This window comes from Giraffa tippelskirchi, chromosome 7, assembly GCF_054371585.1.
Source record: "Giraffa tippelskirchi isolate mGirTip1 chromosome 7, T2T-mGirTip1v1.2.pri, whole genome shotgun sequence".
Lineage (NCBI taxonomy): Eukaryota > Metazoa > Chordata > Mammalia > Artiodactyla > Giraffidae > Giraffa > Giraffa tippelskirchi.
The window spans coordinates 8,779,552-8,795,053 of record NC_137281.1 but is presented as its reverse complement, the minus strand read 5'-3'; the positions used below and the strand labels follow the sequence as shown (position 1 = coordinate 8,795,053).

Here is a 15,502-nt window from a genome sequence, read left to right as displayed (position 1 = left end):
ATACATGACTACTGGAAAAACCATAGCCTGACTAGACGGACCTTTGTTGGCAAAGTGATGTCTCTGCTTTTTAATATGCTGTCTAGGTTGGTCATAGCTTTCCTTCCAAGGAGTAAGCGTCTTTTAATTTCATGGCTGCAATCACCATCAGCAGTGATTTTGGAGCCCAGAAAAATAAAGTCAGCCACTGTTTCCACTGTTTCTCCATCTATCTGCCATGAAGTGATGGGACCAGATGATCTTAGTTTTCTGAATGTTGAGCTTTAAGCCAACTTTTTCACTCTCCTCTTTCACTTGCATCAAGAGACTCTTTAGTTCTTCTTCACTTTCTGCCATAAGGGTGGTGTCATCTGCATATCTGAGGTTATTGATATTTCTCCCCACTATCTTGATTCCAGCTTGTGCTTCCTCCAGCCCAGCATTTCTCATGATGTACTCTGCATATAAGTTAAATAAGCAGGGTGACAATATACAGCCTTGACGTACTCCTTTTCCTATTTGGAACCAGTCTGTTGTTCCATGTCCAGTTCTAACTGTTGCTTCCTGACCTGCATACAGGTTTCTCAAGAGGCAGGTCAGGTGGTCTGGTATTCCCATCGCTTTCAGAATTTTCCGCAGTTTATTGTGATCCACATAGTCAAAGGCTTTGGCATAGTCAATAAAGCAGAAATGGATTGTTTTTCTGGAACTCTCTTGCTTTTTCGATGATCCAGCAGATGTTGGTAATTTGATCTCTGGTTCCTCTGCTTTTTCTAAAACCAGCTTGAACATCTGGAAGTTCACGGTTCACGTATTGCTGAAGCCTGGCTTGGAGAATCTTAAGCATTACTAATGCTATATTAATTATATTACAATAATTTATTACATATCACATGATATATGAATATAAACATATTGTGTAAATGCATTATATAATAATGTTTACAACTACATGGTATATAATTAGATAACATAAGCCATATAACATATAATACTATATTAATGCATGTATGTATGAATATGTTATAGTAACAATGCTATTAATAATTTATATTGCTATGTATAAAATATATACAATATGTATAAGGATAATAACATAGTCAATAATTTGCGTAACTCAATATTTTTATTTCAGCATGTAATCAGTGTGAAAAATTATTACTAAGATCTTTTACATTTTACATTCTTTTCTACACGGAAGTATAGTTAATTTACAATGTTATGTTAGTTTAAAGTGAACAGCAAAGTGATTCTTTTCCAGGTTCTTTTCCATTAGGTTATTACAAGATGATGAGTATCATTCCTTGTGCTATACAGTAGGTCCTTGTTGTTTACCTATTTTATACGTATTAGTGTGCATATGTTAAGGGCTTCCCACATGGCGCAGTAGTAAAGAATCTGCCTGCCAATTCAGGAGACACAGAGATGTGCGTTCGACCCCTGGGTTGGGAAGATCCCTTGGAGTAGGAAGATGGCAACCTGCTTCAGTATTCTTCCCTGGAAAACTCCGTGGATGGAAGAGCCTGGTGGGCTATAGTCCGTGGCGTGGCAAAGAGTTGGACATGAATACATATGCACTCACGTGTATATGTTAATCCCAAACTCCTAATTTATCTCTCTCCTCTGTGCCCTGCTATCCTTTTTGGCAACCATAAATTTGTTTTCTTTGCTTGTGAGTCTATTTTTGTTTTGTAAATAAGTTCATTTGTATGGTTTTTGTTGGTTCCACATGTAAGTGCTGTCATATGATACTTGTATTTCTCTCTCTGATTTACTTCACTTAGTATGATCATCTCTAGGTCCATCCATGTTGCTGCAAATGGCTTTATTTCATTCTTTTTTATGACTGAGTAATATCCCAATATATCTATTTATATACCACATATTCTTTATCCATTCATCTGTCAACAGACCTTTAGGTGACTTCCATGTCTTGACTTTTGTGAACACTTTTGTTATGAACATTAGGGTCCATATGTCTTTTCGAAGTAGAGTTTTCTCCAGACATATGCCTAGAAGTGGGATTGCTGGGTCATATGGCAATTCTAATTTCAGGTTTCTTTCTTTCTTTTAAGGAAACTCCACACTGTTCTTCATAGTGGCTGTACCAATTTACTTTTTTTTTTTCACATGTATCATATTACATGTGACATGTAATAAATTATTATAAGTCTTCAAAATCCTGGGTGTGAGTTACACTCATACTACATCTCCATTCAGGCTAGCATATTTCAAGTGCCCAGGGAGCCACACAGAGGTGGTGGCCCCTGAATACGACAATCACGTAGATATCAGCTCCTTCTTCCTCTTTGTAAGAGCTGGCTGAGTCTAGGGAACAGCCTCAGCATGGGGCCCTGGGCATGGATGTTGTCTGATTTTGATGGGAACTGTAGCTGAATCCTGCTATTACCATGTTGTCATGTCTGCCCTGGGGACGATTTTATTCGAAGATGCTGTCTGAGCACCTGGAGTAACAGGTGCTCTGCAGGACTTCCAGAAAAGTTTGTGTGTGGGTTTTGATAGTAAATTTTGGTACCCATACTGACCCTCTGGCCGCAAGGTTGTTGGGGGAAGAGCTGAGCCCCAGCTACCTTCTGCTCTGGTACCCCCATAAAGATGCTTGTGACCTTAGAGGTCCTTTCTACCTGGACAGCCCACATGCCTCCTTCCACCTTCCTCCCAGCCACTTGGACCCCTCCCTGGCTTGTTCCAGGCAGGCTGGTTAACCTCTCACTTTCAGCATCTTTCTCCGCCTCTTCTACAGACTTTCTTCTTCTGCCCTTAAATGTTGGCTTTCTAGAGTTCTCTTGAACATGCACCTTACTTTTGTGATGTCATCCAGTACCTTCCCAGCTCTCTCGCTCTCTTCAGGGTCTGGCCGCTACATCTACTTCACTCAAAAAGATCTCAGCGTCTTCTCCCAAACTTCCCCCTCCCTTTTCATCCCCAACTCAAGGGCATGCCCCCACGGTCCATATAGTCACCAAACCTCACTTGGGACCCACTCTGGAAGCCACCCTCTTCCCATTCCACATCTTGCCTGGTTCAAGCCCTCCACCCTCTGCCACTTGGGTCCTTACCTTTTCTCCTGCCTGGTCTCTCGGCTGCCTGGTCTGTTTTTAAAAGACCACCCCTGTTGCTGTTCTACCTTCCTTCAGGGTGCAGCCTCCTACAGGAAGCCCTCCCTGATTTCTTCCTCCTCCCATCTTCCCATCCCTGTGCTTCATCCCTCTTCCTGGCCACCCTCAGGCTTTTGGAGGTTGGGAGAATAGGCTATAGGCAGTGGGATCTTTTCCTTCACCCTGACTTGGAGATGAGGCGCTTCCCAGAAGCTGGGCCTCACAGTGGTCTTCTAGAAACACTTGGATCCCAACATGTGGGATCCAGGTGGCTTTTCCAAGGCCTGGTGTTGATCAGCACTGCCCAGGAAGGAAGTGGGTTGACCGGCTAGGCGATTGTGAAATCAGGAGCCCAGGGAATCTGCTGGGTCAACAAGTACCAAAGAAGAAGTGACGGGGAAGGGAAGTAGAGGATGGGTTTGGCTGAGTTGGCTGTGTTCCTACCTACACCCCTCACCCCCGTCATGCCCCCTCCTGTTGCTCAGATCTGACTGACTCCCCAAGCCCTGGAGGGCAGAGCTCCCTACCCCCCTGCATCTGGGCCACGTGACCTTCTCAAGTACCCCATCTCCAACCTCCAGGCTGGTATGACTTCAGATTCGTGTTGTCCGATAGGAATATGACGTGAACCACACACATAATTTTAGATTTTTTCAGCAACCAAGCAAGAGACAAGCAAAGAGAAACAAAAAGAATCAGGTAAAATAATTGAATGCTATATTTTGTTGAACCGAATATATTCCAAGTACTATCATTTCAAAATATGATCGGTACAAAAAGTCATTGAGAGAGTTCACATTCTTTGGTTTTCTTCGCACCAAGTCTTTGAAATCTGGTATGTAGTTTTCACCCACAGCAGCTCTCATTTCAGATCCACCTCATTTTAAATGCTCAGCAATCTCATGCGGCCAGTGGCTACCATATTGGACAACTCAGGGCTATAATTCCTTGATTAATGTTCAGATCATCTACAAAATTCTAACATCTAACTGCTGGAGTTTGTACTTCTAACTTGCGAAGATTCTGCTGTGACATTCTAGAATCTTGTGATTCAAATAGTCTGTGGGTAACATTGTAGGATCCCTTAAGTCAAATAGCCTGTGATTCCAACGTTCTAAGAGTCTGTGATTTCAACAATTTAGGCTTCAGCGTCTTTGACCTAGCTCAGGCATCAACAAACTCCAGCCTGTGGACCAAATCCTGCACATCGCTTGTTTTTGTGAATAAAGTTTTATTGGAACACAGCCATGCCAGTCAATCTGTGGCCACTTTCATTTTACCAGAGTATGAATGACCTCTTGACCAGCAAAAACTAACATACTTACTTTCAGTTCCCTCACCAAAAAATTTACTCTTGATCTAGAAATTCAGATTCTGAGCTGGATGGTGATTTTTACAGCTGCTTATTTGTTGTACTTTTTACTTCACACATTACAGGCACTCTTTTTCATGCATCAGATATCTTGTAATAATATATATTGTTCAGAAGAGACTGGTTTCTCCACCTGGGCCACTCACCCTTTTGGGCTTCTGGAATTCTATTAGCCCATGGTGGTGGTTTAAGAGCTAAGTTATGTTTGACTCTTGTGACCCTATGGACTGTAGCCCACCAGGGTCTTCTCTCCATGGGATTCTCCAACCAAGAATACTGGAGTGGGTTTTCATTTCCTTCTTTAGGGGATCTAACGGACCTGGGGATAGAACCCTGGTCTCCTGCATTTTGCAGGTGGATTCTTTACCGACTGAACCACCAGAGAAGTCCCATTAGGCTGAACTTTATGAAATTAGCAGACTTCATCCTATTTTGGAGTGAGGGAGTATAACAGCTTTTTATTTTTTTAAAAAAAGGTATGATATGCATAATGTAAAACTCACCATTAGTAACATTCAGTACATCCACAATGTTGTGCAACTCTGACTATTTCTAACTAGTATTATTTGTAACAGACTACTATCTGTAACTAGTTCCAGAACACTTTCTTTTTTAAAAAAAAAACACATTTTATATTTAAAATTATAGATATTTGGTCATACTGTGCAGCATGTGGGATCTTGTTCCCTGATCAGGGATTGAACTCGCGCCCCCTGCATGGGGAGCATGGAGTCTAAATCCCTGGACCACCAGGGAAGTCCGTCTAGAACATTTTCATCACCCCAAAAGGAAGAATCCATTAAGCAGTAACTTTCCATTCACATCCCCCCTTCCCCTCACTTCTGGCCCCTTCTGGCCATCACTAATCTGCTTTCCATTGCCACAGATTTGCCAGACTTCAACTATTATGACTCACAAAAAAATGACAAATTTCATATGGGTGAATTGAATAAACTTCTAGACGGCTTCCCAGATGGCGCTAAGGGTAAAGAATCTGCCGCCCAATGCAGGAGACTTAAGAGATGAAGGTTCCATCCCTGGGTCAGGAGGGTATGGCAACCCACTGCAGTATTCGTGCCTGGAAAATTCCAGATGAGTCTGGCTAGCTACAGTCTATGAGGCCACAAAGAATCAGACTTCTAGGATGTCCTCATTGTAACCAGTGTTGAGGGGCCGATACTCAGCGTCTCATAGGGCATCTGTAAAAGGAACCCCACTCCCTAAATGACCCCCCCCACTTTTTATAACATCTGTGTACCTGTCTCCGTTCACAGCATCCCCCAGATCCCCAGATAAGAACCTCCAGCTCCAGAGACACCAGCAAACCTTAGCTTCCCAGAATCTGAGAAACAGTTGTCTGGGACTCGGTGACCAAGGAGTTTAAGTGATCTGAGAAATACACTCTGTAACCTCAAGATCAGAGGAGGTTTGAGCTGATAAAGGACAGTGTCCCCTCCCATACCTGCCCCCACCCCCTGGGACTTCTCCCATGTTAGTTTTTCTTTCTGACCAGGGCGGGTTCCCACGGAGGGCTTAGGGCTGGCGGGATGTGGGGGACGAAGGTGGTGGGAGAAGGTGGTCTGGGGCCAGGCTCAGCCAAGACTGGGTCGCTCAGAGACACCCCCGCTCACACTGCGAGTTACTGTCTCTTGACCCCAAAACAACTTCCGCTACCAATGGGAGTTTCTTCTCCAAACAACAACAAAAGAAATGTATAAATATATCCCTTCAACCTCTGAAGCACGCACACAGTGGTGCAAGCACCAAAACCACTGAATAAAGGGTTCTGAGGCTGGAATAAGGGTCACTTCCTCCTGCTAAGCCTTTCTCCCTAAATTGTAGGTTTTAAGAATTGATAGCATATGCTTTTTATTGTTGCTAATTTAACACATGTGTACACAGCATCTCCTGTGTGCCAGGCACTATTGTGTGTATTTTAAATTTCTTCATCTACCTAAAGTTCATAGCTAAAATGTCCATTTCACAGATGAGGAAGTTGAGACTCAGAAGGGTTGAGGCCCGAGAAACTCGCCAATGGGAAACCTAGAATATGTATCCTATTGCTCTGGCTCTCAGAGAGTCCATGTTCTCAGACTCTATGCTACGGTGGGAGGGAGGTTAGGAACCACTATACTCAAAATCTTTCCATTTTATTTATTATTATTATTTGTTAAGCTTTTGGCCAAGTTGTGCAGCTTGTAGGATCTTAGATCCCTGACCCAGGATCGAACCTCGAACCTCGAAAGTGAAAGTGCAGTATTCTAACCACTGAACCACCAGGGAAGTCGCCCAAATCTTCCCATTTTAAAGAGGGAAAACAGAGGCCCACAGAGCAGATAGGACTTGCTTATGTTTTGTCTGCCTCTGAAGCCTCAGGCCTTGTGCTGGGCACCCTTGGCCTTTTACTGGAGGCTGTGACCTTGAGCTGTCTTCCTCAGAACGTGGGAGGCGGGAGGTCTACTGGTCTTCAAGGCTCTGCAGAGGGCAGAAGGGAGGGGAAGGGTTGAGTTGGAGTCCGGGAGGGGGTGGGGGTAGTGGGCTGTGGGCACTTGGTGCGGAAGACCTCAGAGGGCCCTGCTGGGACAGTGAGTCTAGGCCAAGACCCCCAGGCCCCAAAGGTCAAACCACATGTAGATCTGGCTTCCAGGAAGCTGGTGACATGGAGATTGGTGCTGGGGATGCTGGGTCAGCTCCCCACCCACCTTTGCCCACTGTCTGGTAATTTTGGGATGTGTGAGTCATGGGAAGAATCCAGGACAGACACTAGCTGGAATAGGAAAAGGCCAATTCTGTTTTTCCCTGCTTAAGAGCGTTGGCTGGGACCTATGAGGTGACAGTGCCCAGCGGAGTCCCCTAGGAGCTCCGGGAACCGGCTTGCAGGAATCCACTAGCTGCCAGACGCGGTGGGGAGAGACTTCAGACTTCCCGGGTCTTGGCTGTTGGCCTGGATCTTGCTTCCCCGTGGCATCTGGCCAAACTGGGGACCATCCCTCAAGAGACGGTAAGGATGGAGGGAAGAAGGGAGGGGGGCGTTTTCCCAATCCTGGTCTTATAGACTCATTATTTTCAGCATCTGGGAATCAGAACTAGAATTTCAGGAGTGGAATCTTAATACCATCGCAATGGAATCCTCATCGGAATCCCAGATTCTTGGAATTTACTCGGGCAGGTCAACAGAAAGCTTCTGTCAGGGGCTCCCCATATATTAATATTATCACACTCAGGTGGGCTTCCTTGGTAACTCAGTTGGTAAAAAATCCTCCTGCAATGCAGGAGACCCCAGTTCGATTTCTGGGCTGGGAAGATCCCCTGGAGAAGAGTTAGGCTACCCACTCCAGTGTTCTTGGGCTTCCCTGGTGGCTCAGTCAGTAAAGAATCTGCCTGCCATGCAGGAGACCTGGGTTCGATCCCTGGATTGGGAAGACCCTTTGGAGGAGGGCTTGGCAACCCATTCCAGTATTCTTCTCTGGAGAATCGCCATGGACAAAGGAGCCTGGCAGCTGCAGTCCACGGGGTCGCAAAGAATCAGACATGACTGAGTGACTAAGCATATAAGCACACACATAGGTATAAATATAGAAATATAATTTATTTGATGTATAAAATCAGGAGATAATAACGCTACCCATGATGCTCCTTAAATGTCCTTTAGTCTGTGGCTGGTTAATAAGCTTGACACGCCCAGCCCGTGGATTGATTTTGACCTTATTGTGAAGAAAGGAGTTGATTTGTGTCCAGGTAGGGAAAGTAGATCTGAGACACATTAAATGGAAAAGATTAAGCAACGGCACAGGGAGTGTTTGGATTTCTGTTTAATGTGTTAAAAGGGAAATACCATTGACTGAGTTGCTTACACAGAGAAAACTCACATTTGAACCGGGGAAAGCCAGGAAGGGTGGAGTCTCAGGGTGTTGGGAGAGGGTACATGTGGATCTGGGACCCAGCGGCCAACACACGTCTAAAGTTCACGGTGGACGAGGCGCCGTGCTCAGCTCTTTGTGCCTATTAAGTTGATGAATTCTCCTAACACCCTCTAAGGTGAGTCTGTTGTTCTCATTTTTGCAGACGAGGAAGCTGAGACACAGGTTCGGTAGCTTGCCCAAAGCCACACAGCTGGTGAGGGCTTGAATTTTTATCCTGTTGAAATGCAGATTTTGATTTGGTAGGTCTGGGGAGGGGCCTGAGATTCTGCACTTCTATTTTTTTTTTTTGGCCACGCTGTATAGCGTGGGTGGGATCTTAGTTCCCCAACCAGGGATTGAACTCTTGCCCCCTGATGAAGAAGTGCCCAGTCTTAACCACTGGACCACCAGGGAAGTCCGGAGGGTTTGAATTTTTAAAGCCTGCACATGGCTTCATTTTAGAGATGAAAATAATATGAAAGCAAAGTGCCAAACTTCACATACACACACACAATGGCTTGGCCTTTTGGTAGCTGCTTGGCACGGAGGAGGGGGGAGGGGGAGGAGGAGTGCCCCAACTTCCCTTCTGCCCTTCCTGTTGCATCAACTCCAGCTGATGCCCTGCGGAGGGCCAGTTAGCCCAAAAGAGTCAGCAGAGAACCGCAGGGTCAGGTTATTATGACATCATGCGGACGAGTCTGTTTTCTACCTGAGCCCTTGATCTGTGCCACAAGCTTTACACATATTGACTCTTCAAAGCCTCCCCAAACTGGTGAGGTAGGCGCATCAGCTAGTCACGGAGGTGACTAGCTTCTCAGATGAGGAAACCCAGAGAGAGAGGCGGCTGAAACTGTGCACTCAGAGTCACAGAGGCCAGGGCTGCTCAGGGTCACTGGCTGTCTGGCCTTCCAACTCTCCCGAACCTAAGACTTTTGGATGATGATGTTCTAGGGCCTGGAGTTTCAGAGTGGGACTAACTAACACAGTTTAAAACGCAGCTCTGTTACTTGCTTAGCTGAGTCACCTTCGGTAAGTTCCTTAATTTCCCTATGGCTTCAGTTTTCTTGTCTACAGAATGGGTCTAACAATGTGTGAAAATCAGAGGGTTGTTATAAGGACTAAATGATAGAATATGTAAAGAGGCTTGGAGCAATGCCTGGCACAGAACACAAAGTACTCGCTAGATAGTGCTTAATAATAATAATAATAATAAAAGGGGATTTCCTGGTGGCTCAGATGGTAAAGAGTCTGCCTGCAACACGGGAGACCTGGGTTGTAGTTATGATTCTCATTGCTGTGGTAGACAATGTCATTTCTCTTCTCAGCACCTTCCCATGGCTCCCATCTCCTGCAGAATAAAAGATGAAGAGCTTACAGTACCTACGCAGGCACTGATATCTCTGTTTTTACCTCCCATCTATTCCACGGGAGATGGAGTTCTAACGTGTACCATCATGTTCCCGCCTTAGGGCATTGTGCATTGGCTCTTTCCTCTGCCTGGGATTCAGGTCTCCCAGATCACCACCTTCTCCTTTCTTGTTGCTGCTGTTCAGTCCCTGTCCAACTCTTTTCGACCCCATGGACTGCAGCCCGCCAGGCTTCCTTGTCCTTCAGTCCCTCCCAGAGTCTGCTCAAACTCATGTCCATTGAGTCGATGATGTCATCCAACCATCTCGTCCTCTGTCCCCAACCCCCTTCTCCTCCTGCCCTCCATCCCTTCCTTTCTGGTTTTGCTCAAATGTCACCTTTTCAGAGAGGCCTTCCTTGACCCCTCATTTAAAATTCCACTATAAGGAATTAAAAATTCCTTGTAATGCGGGAGACCTGGGTTCGATCCCTGGGTTGAGAAGATCCCCTGGAGAAGGGAATGGCAGCCCACTCCAGTATTCTTGTCTGGAGAATTCCACAGACAGAGGAGCCTGGCAGGCTACATGCCATCCATGGGGTCACACTGAGTCGGACATGACTGAGTGATTAACACTTTGACATTCACTTTCATCTTGATGAATATTCAAGTTCCAATAGTTTAGATTCTAGAGTTCCAGTTTGCTAACTGGCTAGTGTTCAATGCTCTAGAACTTCACTAGAGCCACTAGTCACGTGTAGCTATTTAAATCAATGAAAATGGAATAAGATAGAAAGTTTAGTTCCTCAGTCACCCTGGTTCCCATTTCAAATACTCGGTAGCCACATGTGGCTGGCAGTTACTGTATTGGACCACAGATATGGACTATTTCCATCAACATTGAAAGTTCGATTGGACAGGGCTGGTCTAGAATTCCAAGCAATAAAGGGATAGCTAGCTACTAAATTCTAAGAATTTAGTATTTTGGAATTCTAAGATTTTTAGCATGTTAGAATTCTAACATGGTAATATTCTAGAATTCCAAGACGTTAATAAGCTGGGGTTCTACCACTGTAACATTTTAGAATTCCAAGATTCTAATGTGCTGGAGTTCTTTTTTTCTTATAGTTTTATTTATTTATTTTGACTGTGTTCAGTCTTTGTTGCTATGCAGGTTTTTCTCTAGTTGCTGTGAGTGGAGGCTACTTTTCAGTTTCGGGGCCCCGGCTTCTCATTGCAGTGGCTTCTCTTGTTGCAGATCATGGGCTCAGTAATTGTGGCTTCTGGGCTTAGAGCACAGACAGGCTCAATAGTTGTGGAGCATGGGATTAGTTGCTCCGCGGCACGTGAGATCTTCCCGCACCAAGGATCGAACCCGTGTCTCCTGCATTGGCAGGTGGATTTGTTACCACTGAGCCACCAGGGAAGCCCTGCACTGGAGTTCTAATAGTATCCTGTCCTGGAGTTCTAATGTTGTCCTGTCCTGGTTTCCAAGATGCTAATGGGCTGGGGTTCCTATCCACTAGGATTCCGAGGGCCTGAGAGTTTTCGTCTCTGAGTTTTCACACCATTGCTCGCCTTTCCAGGTGTCTGCAGCCTGGATGGAGAACACTTCTCTCAGCAACGAATATGGGGATTACGGCGACATTCCGGATCTCCCGGTGGACTGCGCGGATGGCTCCTGCATCTCCACTGACCTCCTGCACGCCACCCCACTCCTGCTGTATGCCGCCGTCTTCCTGGTGGGGGTGCCGGGCAATGCCATGATGGCCTGGGTGACCTGGAAAGAGGCCCACCAGAGGGTCAGTGCCATCTGGTTCCTCCAACTGGCCGTAGCGGACCTGCTCTGCTGTTTGTCTCTCCCCATCCTGGCGGTGTCGGTCGCCCACAAGGGCCATTGGCTGTACGGGGCGGTGGGCTGCCGGACTCTGCCCTCTGTCATTCTGCTGTCCATGTATGCAGGCGTCCTCCTCCTGGCCGCTCTCAGCACGGACCTCTGCCTGCTGGCCCTCAGGCCCATCTGGTGGGGGACAGCCAGGCGGGCATGCAGGGTGCGGGCAGCCTGTGGGGCATGCTGGGGGCTGGCCTTGCTGCTCACCGTGCCCTCGGCCATCTACCGCCGGCTGCATCAGGAGCATTTCCCACACCGGCTGGAGTGTGTGGTGGACTACGGCGGCTCGACCATGGCTGAGAACTCAGTGACGGCCACCCGGTTTATTTTTGGCTTCCTGGGGCCGCTGGTGGTCGTGGTCATCTGCCACGGTGCCCTCCTGTGTCGTGCTACCCGACGCCACTGGCCACTGGGCCTGGCCGTCGTGGTGGGGTTTTTTGTCTGCTGGGCCCCCTACCACACGCTGGGACTGATACTCACCATGGCCACCCCACACTCCACCCTCCTGGCCCAGGCCCTGCGGGCTGAACCCTTGGTGGTGGGCCTGGCCCTTGCTCACAGCTGCCTCAATCCCATGCTTTTCCTCTATTTTGGGCAGGCTCAACTCCGCCAGTCTCTGCCAGCTGCATGTCGCTGGGCCCTGAAGGAGCCACAGAGTGAGGATCAAAGTATGGTCAGCAAGAAATCGACTAGCCATGACCTGGTCTCAGAGATGGAAGTGTAGGCTAGGGGGAAATCGGTTTGTATCCTCCTAGCCCCTTTTATAAGACGGGCTTCAGGCATAGCTGGATCCAGGAGCTTAATGATATTGTCATTTATTCTTTTATTCATTCAACAAACATTTGTTATGACCCTGCCATGTGCAGTGCGAATATAAAACATTTCCATCATTGCAGGAAGTTCTATTGGACAAGGTTGCTCTAGAATATCACCTGCTCAGATCTTTGAAATGACATAGTAGTGATACTTTTGTAACTCCAGGACAGCACTTTACACATAGTTTCTCCTTTAAGGTAGTTCTTACAACAACCCAGAGGTCATTTGCCCCAGATCACACAACAAAGAAATTATAGAGCTGAGATTGGATCCCATGTTTACCTGACTCTAGTATCCATGCTCTTAATCACTGAAAATTTCCTTCAATGCCTTCTTCAAATAGTACTTTCTCCAGGGAGGTCTCCCTGATTCAGTCCCTTCCCTGGGGAACAGAACATTCTGTTCTCCAAGTTTCTGGAACAAAAGTTCCCAGCTAACCTGTAAATTTTCCAAGGACAACATCTGGGCTAGTTTAATTTCTGTCTCGCCTCCACCCTTCCCAAACTTCAAAAAGAGCCAAACTATGTTTGTATACACCCTGTTTTCTTCCAACTAGATTGTGAGCTACCCAATGATGGGGATCTTTTTGTTGCTTTTTTAAAAAAAATCTGATACAGGGACACATATTAGATCAACACCACATATTTTATTTTTTGATATTTTATTCAGCATTCTCATGGAGAAGGGAATGGCAACCCACTCCAGTATTCTTACCTGGGAAATCCCATGGACAGAGGACAGAGGAGCCTGGCAGGCTACAGTTCATGGGGTCACAAGAGTTGGACATAACTTAAGAGACTAAACCACCAGAATTCTCACGTGTGGCCCAAAACTGCCTTAGCAAATGAATCCTGTCCTGGGACAATTTATATAACTTCATGAAAAGTTGGAAGAAATCTTGCTGTTAATCCACTGGGGCTAGGTGCCATTTAGGAGAGTTCTTTGTACATTTGTAAATAGTCTTTTGTATTTTTTGAAATTTGTTTTCCTTTCTTATTGCATCAGCGTTACTTCTTGTGAACAAGAATCAATTTCGTGAAAACTTTTAGAGTCTTTCTGAGAAATTTTCCATAGAAGTTCCTTGATCATGAAAAATAATCTTGCTTTTGGTTTGTTGTAACTTCCTCCTTTTGCTCTTAAGTTTGCTCTTTTGTTTTTGTTTATTTTTAGTATGAATGTATCAAGCTCTTTAGGTTTCCAATCAGAAGTTTCCCCAAGAACTAGTTTCAAGCTTTCTACTCAATCCTTAAAATTGGTAGTTTGTTATTTTCTCCCTAACTTCATATTTGTTGTTTGCTTTCTCCCATTTTCATGTTTTAAAAAAAATTGTAGTTCTCTTTTGTACATTTTAAGCAGATGTTAGTCAATTTCTTCCCCTTCTTCTTTTGATAATGACCCCTCCATGTTCTAATTGCTTCCTAAGGGTTCAATAGTTACATACAACTTCCCACTTGACATCCCAACTCATTGTAGAATAAATAATTTAATATGCCCAAAACAGAAGTATGGATTTTCTCTTTCAGCCATCCTCCTGCTTCTTTTCCATCCCAATTGAGGGCAACTCTGTATTTCCAGGCACTCAGGCCAAGAACCTTGGGCCGCCTCTCTTTCTCTCATATTCACGGTCCGTGGCCAATTTGTCAGCCAATCCCTGCAAATTCTATTTTAAAATATCCATCTTCTCCACCATCATCCTGGTACAGCCATCTATTGTGGCAGCCTCCCCCTTGGTCCCCTCTTCTTATCTTGAATCCCTGTAGTCTGTTCCCCACATGGGAGCCAGAGGACTCTGTTAAAATCTAAGTCACATGGAACTCTGCCCATGGATTCCATTTCACTCAGATTGGAAGCCAAAGTCCTCACTTCTATCCTCCTCCTCTCTCCCACCTCATTTCCTACTGTTCTGCAACCTTCTTCCAACTACACAAGCCTGCTTGCTGACCCTTGAACCCTCCAAGTTATGTGGTCATCTCAGTCTTTGCCTCTGTTGCTTCCTCTACCTTGAATGCTCTTGCCAAGGGGGCCCCATGGCTTGCAACACTGTTTTTAGCTCTTTGCCTAAATGCTACTTTCTGGGAGATCTCTTCTCTGACTGTCACTGGACCAAATAGCATCACTTCCCTGCTTTGGTTTTCTCCATAGAAAATGCAGTTCTGTTGACATTCTATATATTTATTTTAATCTATGTGTTTGTCTCCCTCACCAAAATATGAGCTCCTTTGTTTTGTTCATTTTTGTACATTCAGTGCCTAGAACTGATTCTAGAAATGAAAGCTGTACCTTCTTAACCATGACGCTATCCAAAGGAAAAAGGAGAATGATGGGAAGGATACAAAAAATGAAAGATTTAACATTTATCAATCACCTATATGTATAATAGTGAAAAAAGTTTAGATACCTTATGTACACTTTTGCATCTGTTTTTCCCAACAATCTTGAAAAGTAGGCATTATCCTCGTTTTATGGAAACTGAGGCTCAGTGCCGCAATGACTGACCCACCTAGGACAAAAGAGGACTCACTTGTCTCCTCCAAGTAGTCATTCATTCAACATTCACCGACTATCTAATCCCTGTGTTTGTCTCTGGAGAACATAGGACCTTCAAGACAGAAAGCTGGGACGTTGAATTGTATTATTCATTAATGAACTGATAGGGTGAATTATACATGAATAGATTACATTAATGATTGTGAATTATAATACATTAATGTAAAGACCCTGATGCTGGGAAAGATTGAAGGCAGGAGGAGAAGGGGACGACAGAAGACGAGATGGTTGAATAGCATCACTGACTCGATGGACATGAGTTTGAGCAAGCTCCGGGAGTTGGTGATGGACAGGGAAGACTGGCGTGCTGCAGTCCATGAAGTCGCAAAGAGTAGGACACGACTGAGCGACTGAACGGAACTGAATACATCAATGTATTAATAATTAATACATTAATAATATGAATTATAATAACTAAATCACGGGGGGGCGTGTTTTGATAGTGTCTGGGCTCAGGCCAGCGTCCTATTTCGGCTAAACCCCGGGTCCAGGCGACCCACAGATGCAATTGGTCAGAGGCAGGGTAGACCA

General features: G+C 45.4%; 1 protein-coding gene across 4 annotated transcripts; it reads left to right on the top strand.

Moving 5' to 3' along the window:
• The first annotated feature begins 7,205 nt into the window (after positions 1-7,205).
• C5AR2 (complement C5a receptor 2) lies at positions 7,206-13,922 on the top strand. 4 transcript variants are annotated; one of them, XM_081515515.1, is made up of 3 exons: positions 8,421-8,508; positions 11,304-11,477; positions 11,525-13,922. In XM_081515515.1, the coding sequence occupies exons 2-3, from the start codon at positions 11,347-11,349 to the stop codon at positions 12,330-12,332; spliced, it is 939 nt and encodes a 312-aa protein (XP_081371641.1). In that variant the 5' UTR covers positions 8,421-8,508; positions 11,304-11,346; the 3' UTR covers positions 12,333-13,922. The 4 variants fall into 4 exon arrangements, with proteins under 4 accessions (XP_081371639.1, XP_081371638.1, XP_081371641.1 ...); XM_081515513.1 differs by lacking the exon at positions 8,421-8,508 and adding an exon at positions 7,206-7,471 and having other exon boundaries at positions 11,304-13,922; XM_081515512.1 differs by having other exon boundaries at positions 8,196-8,508; positions 11,304-13,922.
• The last annotated feature ends 1,580 nt before the right edge of the window (positions 13,923-15,502 follow it).